This window comes from Canis lupus, chromosome 21 (genome assembly GCF_003254725.2).
Source record: "Canis lupus dingo isolate Sandy chromosome 21, ASM325472v2, whole genome shotgun sequence".
Lineage (NCBI taxonomy): Eukaryota > Metazoa > Chordata > Mammalia > Carnivora > Canidae > Canis > Canis lupus.
In genome coordinates this window covers 20,801,637-20,817,950 of record NC_064263.1, presented here as the reverse complement: position 1 = coordinate 20,817,950, position 16,314 = coordinate 20,801,637, and the positions used below count along the sequence as shown (strand labels likewise).

The following is a 16,314-nucleotide window of genomic DNA, read 5'->3' as shown; positions in this document are numbered from 1 at the left end:
TATGTTCTATTTTTCGGCTGCTTATTGTTGGGTTGGTTCCTTCTTTCATTATGCAGCAACTACCAGGTGCTGGGCAGCTACCCCCTCTTCTTTTTCTTTCTTTTTTATTTTAAAGATTTTATTTATTTATTCATGAGAGACACAGAGAGAAAGAGAGAGAAGCAGAGACACAGGCAGAGGGAGAAGCAGGCTCCATGCAGGGAGCCCGACGTGGGACTCGATCCCGGGTCTCCAGGATCACGCCCTGGGCTACAGGCAGCGCTAAATCGCTGAGCCACCGGGCTGCCCAGCTACTCCCTTTTCAATGGAAAACTCAAGGAAGAATCTCCTCATGTGCTGATTTCTCATGGCCTCTGCCACCATGCGCCGTGTTACATGTGCCCCCACCACTGAGGACATAACTCAATAAATGCTTACACTCACATTCTTGCTCGTGGTCATGGGAATAGCACAGTAAGAAATGAAGAGGTCTTTTATAACTTTGAAGGGTGCTCTAAGCATTCTCTATAGGCTCCCAGTGATGATTCTAAGGCACCCATCTAAGTGGCCCCCTGTGGTCCCCAGGCAAAGTCCAAACTCCCCAAGGCAGTATTTGGGGTCATTTGTGATCTGGATCCAGCCCAACTTCCACCTGTAGCCCTAGCTAAATAAGCCTCCTCCTCCTGTACATCTCCCCAGCCTGGTCTGACTGCTCATCCTGCCAGTGTGTCCCCACAGCACTGCCTCTCCACCATGTCACACACCACGTGTGTGTGAGAAGGATTGCAGAAGCAAAGGAATTACAACCAGTGGGGACCTGAGATGGCTCCTGGGTGCTCCGGTGGGAGTCACACCCATGGACTCACCATAGGGACGTAGTTCTCTTCGCTGTCTCCGGAGTCCGTGCTGGTGATGCTCTGGGTGGAGATGGGGCGGCAGTACTGGGAGGGGCTGCAGTTGAAGGTGTGGCTGTGGGGAGAGAAGACAGTGAACTCAGGCTCCTCACGCCCAGACCCCGCCCTCGGAGCACCACTCTCCACTGTCAGATCTGATACGGGCCAGGTGCAGTCAATGCCCCCCTCACAGACAAGGACACCAAGCCCCAAGAGACCGCTCAGCTACCGACGGCATTCGTGTCAGGACGCAGCTCTCCCGCCTCAGCCCTGACAACCCCGTTCCAAACTCCCACTTCCCCACATGGACACTCACATGGCCCTAGACCAAGACTTGGTAACAGGTGACTTGAAGGGGAGCTCATCGATGACAGTGTTGTTTCTCAGGTCAAGTGGTGTTGGCTTTACTGGAGCAGGAAGAGAAAGTCAAATGCTCAGCCACAGATGATAATGCCACACACACACACACACACACACACACACGTAACACACAAGTATATTCATAAATGTATTTGTATTCCCACTTTTACAGAGGGAAACTGAGGTCTAGCAGGTTCTGTGATCTCTGCCTCTGTTGACAGGCTTTGATGTCACAGCTTCAGATTCTGAATGGTATGTTCTTTCCAAGCATTTACTGTAAGAATCGTATTTTCAGAATCCAAAATGGGGACACAGAGTCTGACAACAGATTGTTCTCCCAGATGTGTGACTATATATAAAAACAAGAGACAATAATTGAAGTGGAGAAGGTCACGATGCCTATCCCTGCCACTCCTGGACCAGGGCTGTCGAGCCTGCAGTGGAGGAAGGTCAAGGCCCTAAAGGCTTCATTTCAAATTCTACGATCTGAATTCTCTGTTGATCAGACCTAGGGGTCAGGGGTGCTCATCCTGCCTGATCACTTTACTTCTCCCTTTGAATTCCTGCCCCGGGCCCCGGCCCGCAGCCAGTCCCTAGGGAGGCCCAGCGGACCTGGAGTCTGAACTGCAGCACTGCTTCCTGGTCTAAGTGCAAGGGGCATGGGTCTAACTTTCCTGAACACCTGCTGCGTGGCAGAGGCAGTGTCCTAGACGCTTTCTTCCTCAATAAACCCTAAATAAACCTATGCCCATTTCACCTAAGAAACTGAAATGATTTATCCAAGGTCCCACCCTAGGAGGTGCTGAATAAGGATTCTAACACACAGGTACCTGGTTTGAGAGCTCACGCCTTTCTATCAGGGCGTAGCATACCTTCTAGCAGACCACTCTGTCCGTTCCGGCCCGGCCCCACTCTAAACTCACCCCATGTCCTCCAGAAACATGTTAGACCTCACAAGGCACGTTTAGACACATCATCTGTGTTCCTCAGTGCTCTGTGAGGCAAGTATTCATGTTTCTCAGATGAGAACCAAGGCTCAAACACAGAATGGTTTGCTTCTAACCCCGGGTGGCAGAGCCGGAACCTGACTACGTCCTCTCCTTCTGATGTCTACCTGCACTCCGGCCCGTCCAGGCCACTCCAGCTGCCAGTCCCTAGGCTGCTTGGCCACTGGAGTGAATCTGAGTGTGCATGCATGTGTGTGAGAGTTTGGGGTGCTTAGGCTCCAGAGGCTAACACTTCCCTGCAAGGAATGTTCCCTATATGAATGCAAACAGTTCCTGTACCCCGTCCAGACATGGGACAGGGGAAAGAGGAGACTTACCTTTCCGGTCAGGCTTGAGGTTGCGGTTGACAGGGGGTGGCTGGATCTCGCTCCCTCGGCTGGAGCCCCGGTGCATAGAAAGGGCTGTGGAGGGGTAGCTAAGTCCCTCAAAGTGATGGGGTCCTGGACTCATGGGGATGTAGACACTCTGGGAATTGTCACCTGCCCGCTCCGTGGCCATTAGGTTGGAGGACCCCGGATTCATGGGCACGTAGTTGTCCTCAGAATTGGAGCTCTCTGAGCGGCCCACAACTGTTTTCCCTGGCTGGGAGGGAGAGGGGGAAATGCAGCAGTAACTAACAAGCAGCAGGAAGGCGGGGAGAATCTGTATGCAGGGCGAGGAGTCAGCTGCCCTGGGAAGCTACTAAGGCAGGCCCTGAGAAACCCAAGCAAGGAAGCACAGGGGGAGGCAGAAAGAAACAAGGTCTGTGGGTCCCTTCTAGTTTCGGCGATCCCTTGGGGCCCACCTGAAGTTTACAATAATCCTCTAGTATAAAAGACCCCTGGTGGCTGGGCCCACAAGGATTTCTGGGGGCCTGACGAGGCTGGGGGTGGCACAGGCCACAGATGGCATGGGTTTGATTTAGGACCCGCACCTCACCTCAGGGGTTAGCATTAGCGGGTTGGCATCTGAAGCCCGAGCAGGGCAGGGAGCCCTGGAGAAGCCTCGGCCCTGGCTAGTAGGGTGGGCCAGCATGCTCCCCTAGTCCAGCTTTCAGGGTGATCACCAGCTGCAGGTGGACCTGCCACCAAGTTGTACAATATAGTCACCCTGCCCACAGCCTTGCTCCAGCTCCTGCCCTGTCTGTCCACACACCCAAGGAAGCTGCCTCTGCTGTGGTTACCCAATTTTTGTCATTCCAGTAGGCGTGATGCCAGGCCCTAATTGGCTTGGAGAGCATGGTCAGCCCCTGCAGAGGGCAGCCTGGGATTCTGAACGCAACTGGATTTCTGCCACCAAGACTGCCTCTGAGCACCGCCCCTACTGGGAATCCCACACTGCGGCCCTCCTCCGGGTGGAGCCTCAGGGAGAAAGCATGCTGCCTCAGTGCCCCATCCCAGAGCCTGGGTCCTCTGCATTCTAGACCCATTCAACTAACCTACCAACATGGAGAGCCTTGTGGTCTAGCTCCCCCAAGCACACTCTCTTCTTCACCCCAGACCCCAGTGGTATCTTACTTTCTGAAAACCCAACCCAGGCATCTGGACGGAGACCAGAAACTAGGCAGGGGCCTAAGAGGGAGATGCCATCACTCTGTACTTTTCACTCTCTGAGGTGTGACCTTTAACCACCTGGGCTGGCCTAAGGACCCCTGGCTCACCCCCACTCACCAGGAAAGCACTGACCGCATCACTCATGGACTCGGCAGACCGGCCGGCACTGTCTCCACCACGCTGGGGGTACTCATAGGACTCACAGGAAGAAGCTAGGAGAGAAGAGAGAAGATCCATGTGCTAATACTTCCCCAAACCCTCAGCAGTGTTGCTCAGGGTCTGATAGATACTCCAGAAGACGCTACTCTCAACCCCAACTGATAAAGTAATACTTTTATCACTTCATTCCTCAGTTCGAAACTTCCTCCCGGGCTCCTAGTTCTGCCTCCAGTGTTGGCACCTACGGAGGATCCCTCTGTAACTACTCTTCCCTCGTACCCCTCTCTCCTCTAACTCCTATGGCACTCAACGCCTGTCCCACTCATCCCTGCCAGAGCTTATACAAACACGACAGGAATACTGACACTTGACTAATTTACATATGTTGGTTTTATTTTTCCAACTAGATGTGAGCTCTCTGAAGGGTAAGGACATGTTTCATGTATGTCGGTATCATTTCAATTCCAAAGCACAAGGTCACTGATCCAATAGTTGATGGACTGAAAGATACTGAGCCAAGACTCAGGTCCCAGGTCCTAGTCCCATCTCTGCCCCTGACTGACTCTGCAACCCTGAATATGTCTCTTAACCATGGGCCTCGTGTGAAATGGACACAACGAGGATCTCTCTGTCCCACCACACTCTCAGGGTCACTATGTGGCTTAGACAACAGAACGGGTAGGAGCAGACTTTGCGAGCTATACAGCACGAAGCAAAATGAAAGGAATTAATATTACTGTACTTTTTCATCAAACAGAGGAGGCTTATTCAAGGTTGGAACATGCTCAGGGGAAATTAGTGACAATAAATTTATACACTTCAGAGAGAAGTCCAGATTTAAGCCAGAGATTCATTTGTGGCTTAGAAAATATTTAGTAGCTTAAAATTTGTTTTAATAGTCTGCTAGTTCACATAGGTTTGGCTCCAGTTCGAACTGGTCCTCTCAGTTTATTTTTTCAGTCTTTGATTTGATTTATATAAAAATGAATCAAATGCTAGGATTTGGACTTCCAAACCCATAAGAAGCTGTGTTGTGGTTAACCGAGAATATTCTTTCTCCCTGAGTAGAACAGCAATTCCTCTCAGGCTGGGTCTGCTACACTCTTGCACCGTGGGCATGTGCCGACAGCCTCCAGTGCTGGAGGACCAGCTAGTACCAGGTTTGGGTACCAGATGCCTCCGAGTATCAGTGACCCAGGTGGGCCTCATGTCTCCTTGGCACGGATGACCCAGGACTGGCAAATTACTGAGCGCTCCCAAGCTGCCCCTCAGGGTCACAGCTGGGGCTTATACCAACCTCGGTGCAGTCGGCTGTTGTCCATGGCTGGGAGGGTGTTGCGCCTGGGGATGGTGGCCGCGGCAGAGACAGATCTGCTGCTTTCGCTGATTGGAGGTCTCTGTTGAGGGCTGCCCCACCGAGGAGTTTCTGCCTGACTTGGCTTGGGAGGCCGGGGCGGGGGAGCTATGGCCGATTCCCCAGGAGTGGCCACCGCCATGGCATTGTGGTTCTTGTCCAGCGTGAATGTCCTAGGGATCTGGTAGGCTGAGAGCGGGGTGGCTGGCACTTCCATATTGTCCACCAGGAGGTCCCCGAACTCCCGACACAGGGTGTTGCTGGGTGTCTTGAAGGTGTATACATCCTCGTTATCTGTCTCAGAGCCAGTGAGGCTGCCCTTGGTGTGGCCGTGGGAGGCCAGGCTCCGGGGCAGGTCGTAGGTACTGTCTCTGAATTCCGTATTGTGCCGGCTTGGCTTGGGGAGGCTATAGAAGCCATGGACTTGACCACTGACCCCGTTGACGCAGTGTCCGTTGCCCTGGGCAAGTTTCTGTACAGCTGTGTCACTCCTCATGAGAAAGGAGGCCCTGGTGCCCTGAGAGAAGCTGGCACTCCTGAGAGAGAGAAGAAGGGGAAGAAGGACGGAACAGGTTAGAGGGGGCCAGGACTGCCCACCCAGGGAGGCAAGCTGGCATGTTCAAAGCCCCATGTGGCTGGTTGGTGTAGAAACCAGGCCAGGGAGGCCGGCAGGCCTGAGCTTTATCTTGGTTTACTAGCTGTGTGACTTTGCACGAGCCACTTTCTCTTTGCGAGTTTTAGTTAATGCATTTGCAAAAACGGTGATAAAAAACATACTCTGAATGTTGTTTAGAAATGAGACTCCAGTATATCCAATATATAGATGTTCAATCAGTGTTAGCCTTTATCTTCCCTCACCCCAGAGAGCTGTGATTAGCAGACGTTGCCCTCACCCCTCACCCCTCCAAATAAAGAAGCACAGCAGCCATAGCACCTGCCTGTTCGTTGCTCTAGGTACCACAGAATGTGCACGTTTGTATATGAAGGCTGTGAGACAGTGGAAAGAACCTTTGAACTGGTGTCCCAAGCTAGCAACTGGCTCATTTTACCCGAGTGTCAGTTTCCCCACTGTAAAATAAATTAGCTACTGGCTGTGGATGTTGTGAGTTGTAAAGAGCTGTTCAAATGTAAACTATACACTTATTTTCTGTCTGGTATTATGGTTTGTTGAGACACAGGTAGCAGGGGGAAATATCTCTTTCCAGAAGACTAAAATTTTATAGGAAAAATATTTTCCTGTTTGGGGGCACGTGGGTGGCTCAGTGGTTGACCTTTGGCTCAAGGCGTGATCCCAGGGTCCCGGGATCAAGTCCCACATCGGGCTCCCTGCAGGGAGCCTGCTTCTCCCTCTGCCTATGTCTCTGCCTCTCTCTGTGCCTCTCATGAATAAATAAAATCTTTAAAAAAAATGGTTTCCTGTTTGGGAACTATGTTATAGACAGAAAAAGTTTTGATTATTACTGTTTTAAAGTGTAGATTTTTGGGAAATAAGGCAAGACTCAAGAGTAAAAAAAGACCCGGGACTGGAAGGATTTGTGTGAGCTCCATTACCACTACGAATATCTCTATGACCTTCACTCAGGCCCCACCAGAAGGCATGGCCTGATGGGACTCATTGGCTCTCTGGGGTTCATCTGGCTTTGAAGCTCCAGAAGTCACTGGCCTTATGAATGTGGTTTTCAAACTGGATTCTGTGTTGTGTGTAGGTAGGTGCTGTGGAAGGTGAGGTTCTGAGCAACTAAGGATGCAGATAAGCTTTTCTCTCTCTCACTTTATGATTCTTCACAGGATTTCACTTGAGGAAAAAAAGAATCACTGTTCTAGAACAATCCTTTATAGTAGTGATTCTCAGACTTCTGGAAGCTATAAGCTTCTTCAAGAATCTGATGAAAAGTTCTTGGCACTTCTTACTAGTATGAGGCAAATCTTGTATACATACAAAGTTTCATGCTGCAGCTGGGACAGGTGAGGAGCTTGTAGCCCCCTGAGGCCAATCTGTTGGAACTTCTGCCTTCAACAAGTTCTTTTAGCTCCTGGGGAGCTTGTTATTTATGGATGCGGCCACCAGATGGTGATAGAAAATAGGGCCCAGTAGTTTAGAAAGAGGAAGGGAACAGGTGTCTAGACCAGGCTCTCTGGTAAACTGGCATTCTTGACCATTGGGGAGTTCCATTTCAGTTCCCAAACCTTCAGTGGCCCTCCTCTGTAGGCTTCCGTGTTCTTTCTCCTTTTCTTTTCTATTTCACACACACAACCAAGCCAAGCACCACGGACCTAGATCCTTTAGATAATGGAGTGCTTGGGAAAAAGGATGGGAGAGCCAATGGCACATTTAAGGTTGGACATCTCCATGGAGACCTGTTCATTTAACAAATGTTTACTGATGTCCTATTTTCCATCTGGGCCAGGCACAATGGATAACACAGATGCCTCCTGCCCTGGGGGACATAGTGGTGGAGGAGGTGACACACATACAAATCATGACAATCAAGTGGGTGAGTACTCAGCTCTTGACAGATTTATATGAACCCTCCCTGGCGGTGGTGGTACAGAATGTCACGGAAGCCTTCTTCAAAGATCTTACCTTTGAGTGAGTCTCAAAATTGGCCAGGCACAAGGCAAGAGGAGGGAAAACACGTTTTAGTTAGAGGAACAAAGAAGGGGCACAACACAGTGAGGGAAAGGGACTGCAAGCTGCTCAGGCTGGGTCCATTAGGACACAAGACTGAAGAGGGGGCGGTGGAGGGGCCAGGCTGGGGCTGCTGAGAGCTGGGGAGCGCCTGGAGGTCTTAAGGTGGGATGGGGAGAATAGTAACCTTAAACCCTGCTCAACGTTTCACGGTTCACGTAATTTTATTCAAACCTTAACCTGATTCAGGGATGAACTCATCCTCTTCTTGACTCTCCCTGAATGCACCAGTCACTCAAGCCGGGAACCTGGGAGTTACCCACATTATAATCTTTCACTCGATAATCCTTTCAGGACCTATTGAATCCATCCCAGTTGAGGTCCTCCTGGTTTTTCTTCTGCATAAATCAAAGGCCTAGTCTGCCTACCACCCACCAGGACCTCTCTGATCCCCTCTACGTCCTACAGACATTTACTTTCCTGACTGGCCAGCTTACACTTTGTCAACACTGTCCCACTGCCTTTAGGCCTGAGCTGTATTCCGGCTCTAACTCACCTCCCCAATCTCTTGTCCCTGTTCCCCTCCCCATTCCTGGATCCACTCAGCCAAACTTCCCTTGTTCCCAGTGAGCCCCTTGCAGTTAAGCCTCCAGGCTCTCTGTCACATTGTTCATGCTGTCTGAAAGGCTTCCTACTTCAATCTGGCAAGCTCCTGCTCCTATTTGTCCTTCAAACTCAGCACAAAAGGCATATCTTTTTTCTCCTTAAAGATTTTATTTGAGGGCAGCCCAGGTGGCTCAGGGGTTTAGCGCCGCCTTCAGCCCAGGGTGTGATCCTGGAGACCCAGAGTCCCTGAATGGAGCCTGCTTCTCCCTCTGCCTGTGTCTCTGCCTCTCTCTCTCTCATGAATAAATAAATAAAATCTTAAAAAAAAAAAAAAGATTTTGAGAGAGAGAGAGAATGTGAGCAGTGGGAGCAGCAGAGGGAGAAGCAGGCTCCGCACTGAGCAGGGAGCCCAACATGGGGCTTGATCCCAGTACCCTGAGATTGTGACCTGAGCCAAAGGCAGATGCTTAACAAACTGAGCCACCCAGGCACCCCAGCACATCTTCTAAAGCTGTTTCTCACCCTCCTCTACCTCCAAGCGTAATCAATCACTTGCTCAACTTGGAGCAGGGAGCAAGTGTTATCTGTGTTATGTACCACCAGCACTTGTCTTCCCGCCCAGACCGAGATTTCCTCCAGGAAAGAAACTGTCTTATCACTGTTCTCTCTCTGGCACCTGGACTAGTGCTGTCACATGGAGAATGATGAATAAAGGTTTGTTGAATGGACAAGCAAATTAATGTATAAATAAATGAATAAATAAAGTGTCGGTGCTGCCATCCTGTTTCCTGAGCTTGGCCTATGCTCTGGTCAGTAGATTGAAACCCTTCCCCTTTGGGACCCACCAGCTCACATTCCAACGTCATGCTGCCCTGGCATCCTCCTCCTCCTCTTGAGCTCCCGGAGCTACTCACTCATCCCTAAATGTGTCCCACCTGGTCTTTGGCTGGACCTGTCTTATTTACCTTTCTCTGGAATGCTTCATTGAGGCATCAGAATCTTACACAAAATATCAAAAAAAGCCTTTTAGCTCCACAAAGTTGTTACAGGCCTCCTCCTTTCCCTTTGCTCCCACCGCAGGCTGTACTTCCACCAAAACACTTGTTCTGCCTCGTGTTAGAGCTGTCGGGGCCTGGGTCCAGCACTTCCACCCGGCCCTGCGCCCCTGGGGGGCAGGGAACCCTTCCCGTGCCCTGGCATGGTGCCGTGCCCTGTGTGGAGGGGCGTGGGCTGCTGCTTCAAGAATGAGCTTAAAGGAGTTACACAAGGGAAACGATTGCCAAAAGCCATGCACTCGGACAGACAGATGGCAGTAGAACTGGCTCTGCTCAAAGCCGTTGCTACGGTGTGTCCCCTCTTCAGCAGTGATCCCGAGTGGAATTCTGACACTCGTGACTTCTGTGGCCTTTACCATTTCCGTGTCCACCTTTACCGAGGTCTATGTCACCATGGTGTCCTGAGCCGCTTTCCTGAGACGAAGACCTGAAAGGGGTGGATCCTGAGAGAGAGAGGCTTCTCTTGCAGGCTGGGGTTGGCCAGAGGCCTCATAAAAGCAGCACGCACGGGACTGTGCCGGGCACACCACACACAAGGTCATTTTGAATCCCCTTCGTGGTTCTGAGAGACAGGTATGACCCTCACACATCACACGAGAAAAACAGCCAATGGACGAGCTGAGCTGTGCGGGGAGATGCTGCACAGTGAGCGGGGGCTCCCCGGAGGACGCGGAGGCGGCGAGTGAGAGAAGGCGCTCCCTCCAGCCAGCAGCCCCTGCCTCTCGTTCCCACGCCAGGGAACGCCAGCTGGTGGGGGCGCCAGCGCATCACCTCTTGTGGCACTCCCATCTTCACGCGGACCAGAAGCCTCTCCCTTATCTTCCAGCAGCAACGTCCACAATAGCCAAACTGTGGAAGGAGCCTCGGTGCCCATTGACAGATGAATGGATAAGAAGATGTGGTCTATGTATACAGTGGAATATCACTCAGCCATCAGAAAGGACGAATACGCATTTGCTTCAACGTGGATGGAACTGGAGGGTGTTATGCTAAGTGAAGTAAGTCAGCCGGAGAAGGACAAACATGGTTTCAAACCATATGTGGAATATAAGGAATAGTGAAAGGTATAAGGAAAAGGAGGGGAACTGAGTGGGAAAAATTAGGAAGACAAACAATGAGAGATACCTAACTCTGGGAAACAAACAAAGGGTAGCAGAGGGGAGGTGGGCAGGAGGGTTGGGGTAACTGGGTGACAGGCACTGAGGAGGGCACTTGATGGGATGAACTCTGGGTGTTATACTACACGTTGGCAAACTGAACTTAAATAAAAACAAATGTAAATAAAATTAAATTAAAGGAATGCTTTCCTAGTTTTCCTCATCACTTTATTTGGCAATAGCTCTTTGGCATTTTTCCATATAGTTTTATGTACCACACGACACCACATTTCACTCTTTTCCACCCTACTCCTAGTACCTTCATGATGAAGAGCCCAGTTTGATTTTAATGGATCTGTTCCTATTTAAAGAAAGAGAATACACAAATGGTTGTAAGTAAATTAACCACCATTTAGCTCTGTAACTGTCACTGGCAATCTTAAGAGGTCATGTGGACCATCCTTCTGCATTTAACCCATTCCACAGGGATCCTTCCAGTGAGGGAAGAAAATGCAGAAAATGCTGTCTCCTAATCTCTAAGAGGTGAGGTGATCTTTGCATCTCAAGGCCTTCTGGCTGCAAGTTTGAGCTTGCCTTCTCGTTGTGGTTTTGGAGCAAAGTTATATATATGAAATGAGTGAAACTAGAAGTTGTAATATTCTCTGTCTCTGGTCAATCAAAGCTACTGGGTGAATGAGTCACTAAGACCTCTTACAAATGACTAATCAGAGGTAAGTTCTCTTTTGCCATTTCTGATTTTACTTTCTACCCACCATCTTTCTGCAGAGTATCGCTGCAGGGTCAGTGATGCACTGAGTCTGGAATCTCATCACTTGACACTTCACTTCCCCTGCCCCCCACCCTTCCCCAAAATTACGGCTTTTGGAGGCATGTGACTCACCACAATGTATCACCTGTTGCAGGTTTAACAGCCTCCTTGAAATAGGAAGACAGAGAAGGTCTGGAATCTGAAATGAGGCCCTAAAAACTGGAGGGCAAAAATAAATCCGGGGAAGCTAACTGGTCCCCAAAGACAAAAAGGACTTTGCTCATCTTCACGGTGTCAGTTCAAAACTCCTTCCTTGGCAATAGTTACTACTTTGAGGAGTTACTTATTTTTGCTCAGTGGAAAAGCCAGATTTTGAGAACTGTAGTCATTTTAGCCAGAATGCATATCCAGTACTTGAAGGAAGAACAGTGGCTGCAACTACAGTAAAAAATAAATAATTCCTAGTTTAATCTCTGAAGTGCTTAATTTATTGTACAATATGAGAGGTTCCCCCATAAATGAAAAAAGGAATAGATAAAAGATTGGTTATTATTAGCCTCAGTAAATACTCTTTCATGATAGTAATCCAAACAGACATCTTTATGTCTATGCTAGGCAGAGATGATGGTTCTCTCTCCCAAGTCCTCACTCAGAAGTAATTCTATGAGGGGCACCTGGCTGGCTCAGTCAGTGGAGCATGTGGCTCTTGATCTTGGGATTGTGTGTTTGAGCCCCATGTTGGGTGTGATTACTTAAAAATTAAAAAAAAAGAAAGAAAGAAAGAAAAAAGGGTTCTTGGATGTCTCAGTCAGTTAAGCATCAGCTCAGGTTGTGATCTCAGGGTTCTGGGATCCAGCCCGCATACAGCTCCCTGCTCAGTAGGGAGTCTGCTTCTCCCTCTCTCTTTCCCCTTACTTGTGCTGTCTCTAAAAGAAATAAATAAATAAAATCTTTTTTTTTTTTTTTTAAAGATGTAGCTCTATGAGATTATTTCAAAGATTGCCTGAGGTAACTAACGTGATAGTGTTTTGTAAACTGTAAAGCATTATCCCTTTTTTTCCAGAGCACCTATGTAACGTGAATATCAGGAGCAGTAAGGCCACACCATTTATCAACATTTGGCATTGTCAGTCTTTTTTATTTTACCCATTCTGGTGGAGATGAAGCAAAACTCAGAGGTTTTAATTTACATTTCCCTAGTGATTTGACATCTTTGCATTTGCCATTTCTGTATCTTTTCTTGGTGAAATGTCTATTCAAATCTTCTGCCCATTAAAAAAAAATTGGGTTGTTTGTCTTAAGTTATAATAGTGCTTTATATTTTCTAGAAATAAATCCTTTGTCAGATATATTTGAGTATTTTCTCATATTTTGTGACTTGGCATTTTGTTTTCTTAATGGGGCTTTTTGAAGAACAAAAGTTTTTTTTTTTAAGAACAAAAGTTTTAATTTTGTTCAGCACTTTATCAATTTATTTTCTTTTATGATTCCTTTGTATCCTATGATAAAAATCTTTGCTTACCCGAAGATCACAAAGATGTTTTCTTCTAGACATTTCATAGAATCAGATTTAGGTCTCTAAACACATTTAATTTTGAGTAGTGTGGTAACAATAAAGTTTTTTTTTTTTTTCCTTAATTCCTATATGGATATCCAGCTGTTCCAGCACCATTTGTTGAAAAGCCTTTCAGTCCCTATTGGCACCTTTGTCAACACATGCATGTGTGTGTGCACACACACATACCTCATTATTCTGTTCTAGTGAGCTCTGTATGTTTACCTTTTCATCAATACAACATGGTCTTAAAGAAGAAAGACAAAGAAAGACAAAGTTTGGTTGTTTGCAAGTCTTGAAATCAGGTAGTATAAATCTTGCAACTTCATCATGTTCTTTAAAAAAATCATTTTGGTTATTCTAAGTTGTTTGGAGTGGCATATCAACTTTAGAGTTAGCTTCTCAATTTCTATGAAAAAGCTTAGCTGGGATTTTTATTTGGACTGCATTGGAGCTATAGATCAATTTGGGAAGATTTGCCATTTTAATAATATTGGGTCTTCCAATTCATAACTATAGCATATCACTCTCCATATTTAAGTCTTTAGTTTCCCTCAGAAGTGTTTGATAGTGATTTCGGTGATGAGGTCTTGTGTATCTTTTTTAATTCCTAAGCAGTCCATGTTTTTTTGGCATCATTATATGGAGAATTTTTTTAAAGTCCATTTTCCAAATGTTTGCTGCTAGTATGTAAAAATTAATTTGCATATAATAATCCTTTATCCTGTGACCTTACTAAATTCACTTCTTCATTATAATAGTTGTTTTCTAGATTCTTTAAAATTTTTATATAAACCATCAAGTTACCTGCAAGTAGAGACAGTGTTATGTCTTCCCTTCTCATCTTTGTGCCTCTTACATTTTTTGTCTCCTTATTGGACAGGCTATAGCCCCTGCACAATGTTTTTTTTTTTTTTTTTTTTTTTAAGATTTTATTTATTTATTCAAGAGAGAGAGGCAGAGGCCCCATGCAGGGAAGCACAATGTGGGACTTATCCCCGGACCTGGGATCACACCCTGAGCCAAAGGCAGATACTCAACCACTGAGCCACCTAGGCATCCCCTCTGTACAATGTTGAGCAGAAGTGAGAGCAGGTATTCTGTCCTTGTCCTTAGTATTATGAGAATATGTTTAATATTTCTCTGTTAGGTATAATATTAGCTGTAGGTTATCCTTAGCAGTCTGCTATTAATTTGAAGGAGTTCTCCTCTATTTACAGTTTGCTAAGAAAATTTTTATGAAGAGGCATTGAGTTTTGATAAATGCTTTTTCTGCACCTACTAATGTGATGATTACATTGTTTTTCTCCTTATTTTCTCTCCTTTTTTAAAAAGAGAGGTGGGGGATAGAAGAGAGAGGGATAGAGAGAGAAGGGGAGAGAAGGAGAAAGGGAGGGAGGAGGGGCAGAAGGAGAGGGAGAGAGAGAGGGAGAGAGAGAGAATGTAAACCAGGCTCTATGCCCAGTGCAGAGCCTAACTCGGGGCTCGATCTCACAATCCTGAGATCATGACCTGAGTGGAAATCAAGAGTAAGACACTTGACACTTAGCTGATTGAGCCACCCAGGCACCCCTCTCCTTATGATCTTGATGTGATTAATTACACTGGTTGGCTTCTTAATGTAAAACCAATCTTGCATTCCTAGGATGAACACTACTTTATCATGAACTATTATCCCTAATGATGTATATACACACATACACTCCCTACTATATTTAAATACATATTAGGGAACACACATACATATTAAATATATATTTTTAAGTTGGATTTGATTACTAATTTTTTTAAAAGAAAAGATTTCTGCATCTATATCCACAGGGAATATTACCTTCTGATTTTCTTTCCTGTAATCTTTGTCAGGTTTTGGTAGTAGGGTTATTTTGGTGTCAAAAAATGAGTTGCACCTTAAAAAAAATGAGTTGCAAAAGGATCCCCTCTTCTATTTTCTGAAAGAATTTGGGTAATATTTGTGTTACCCTTTTGATAGAATTTACCAATAAAACCACCTAGGCCTGGTTTTGTAGATATTTACCCAAGAGAAATGAAGCAAATGTCTACACTTGTTAGTGACTATTTATGTACAAATGTATCTAATTTGTAATAGCTAAAACTAAATCCAAGTGCCCATCAACATAAGAATGGATCAGTAAATTGTGATATAAAGGTACAATGAATTACTACTCAGCAATAAAAAGGAACAACTAATGATACATATAACAACATGGATGAATCCCAAAAGCATTATGTTGAGTGAAAGAAATAAGGAAAATAGTAAATACTATATGATTCCACTCAAGCAAAATTGTAGAAAATGATAACTAATGTAGTGATAGAAATATTGTCAGTGGTCCCTGAGGAATGAGGTAGAAGAAAGTATGGATCACAAAGGGGCATGAGGAAACTTGATGTATATTCACATTGACTGTACTTCAAATACCTCTCAAAAATTATTATTATTTTTAAAAGATTTTATTTATTTATTCATGAGACACACAGAGAGAGAGAGAGAGGGGGGCAGAGACACAGGCACAGGGAGAAGCAGGCTCCATGCAGAAGCCTGACGTGGGACTTGATTCCGGGACCCCAGGATTACGTCCTGGGCCAAAGGCAGGCACCAAACCACTGAGCCACCCAGGGATCCCCTCAAAAATTATTTTTTAAAAAAGGTAAATAAAATTGTGGGGTAGGTGAAAAGGGGGAGGATTCTAGAACTGGAAAATCAATTTAAAAAAATTATCCAAAATGAGCACAGAGAAGAAATCAGATTTTTAAAAAATGAATAGTATCATTGATACCACAGTATCAGTGATGTATGGGTCAGTATCAAGTGGTCTAATGTGAGGAATAGAAGGAAAGCAGAGATGGAATGGGGCAGAAAAAAAAACTTGAAAAAATATTGGTAGAAATTTTGCTGTACTAGATCAAAAAGAACAACAAATAGAATCAGAAAGCTAAGTGAAGCCCAAAGAAAAACATCTCAAGGGATATCATAGTCAAATTGCTAAAAAAAAAAGAAAAAAAAGTCATCAAACAGACAGAAGCCCAAATAGCCAAAATAATCTTGCAAACAAAGATCAAAGTGAGAGGCCTCGTACTTCCTGATTTCAAAACATATTATTACAAAGCTATGGTAATTAAAAATGTGGTACTGGCGCAAAGATAGACATCTACACCAATAGAATAGAATATGGAGCCCAGAAATAACCTTCACGTATATGATCTAGTGATTTTCAGCACAGGTGCTCAGACCATTCAATGGGAAAAAGGACAATATTTTCAACAAATGGTGCTGGGAGAATTAGATATGCATATGCAC

At 46.1% G+C, this 16,314-nt stretch overlaps 1 protein-coding gene across 1 annotated transcript in view; it reads right to left on the bottom strand.

Moving 5' to 3' along the window:
- GAB2 (GRB2 associated binding protein 2) overlaps positions 1-16,314 on the bottom strand; it is a 192,365-nt gene that overhangs the window by 4,613 nt on the left and 171,438 nt on the right. Inside the window, exons 4-8 of the mRNA XM_025419517.3 lie at positions 5,228-5,820; positions 3,889-3,983; positions 2,557-2,821; positions 1,189-1,279; positions 846-948 (exon numbers count right to left, since the gene is read on the bottom strand). Coding sequence (XP_025275302.1) covers positions 846-948; positions 1,189-1,279; positions 2,557-2,821; positions 3,889-3,983; positions 5,228-5,820 — 1,147 coding nt within the window. The remainder of the gene's footprint in view (positions 1-845; positions 949-1,188; positions 1,280-2,556; positions 2,822-3,888; positions 3,984-5,227; positions 5,821-16,314) is intronic.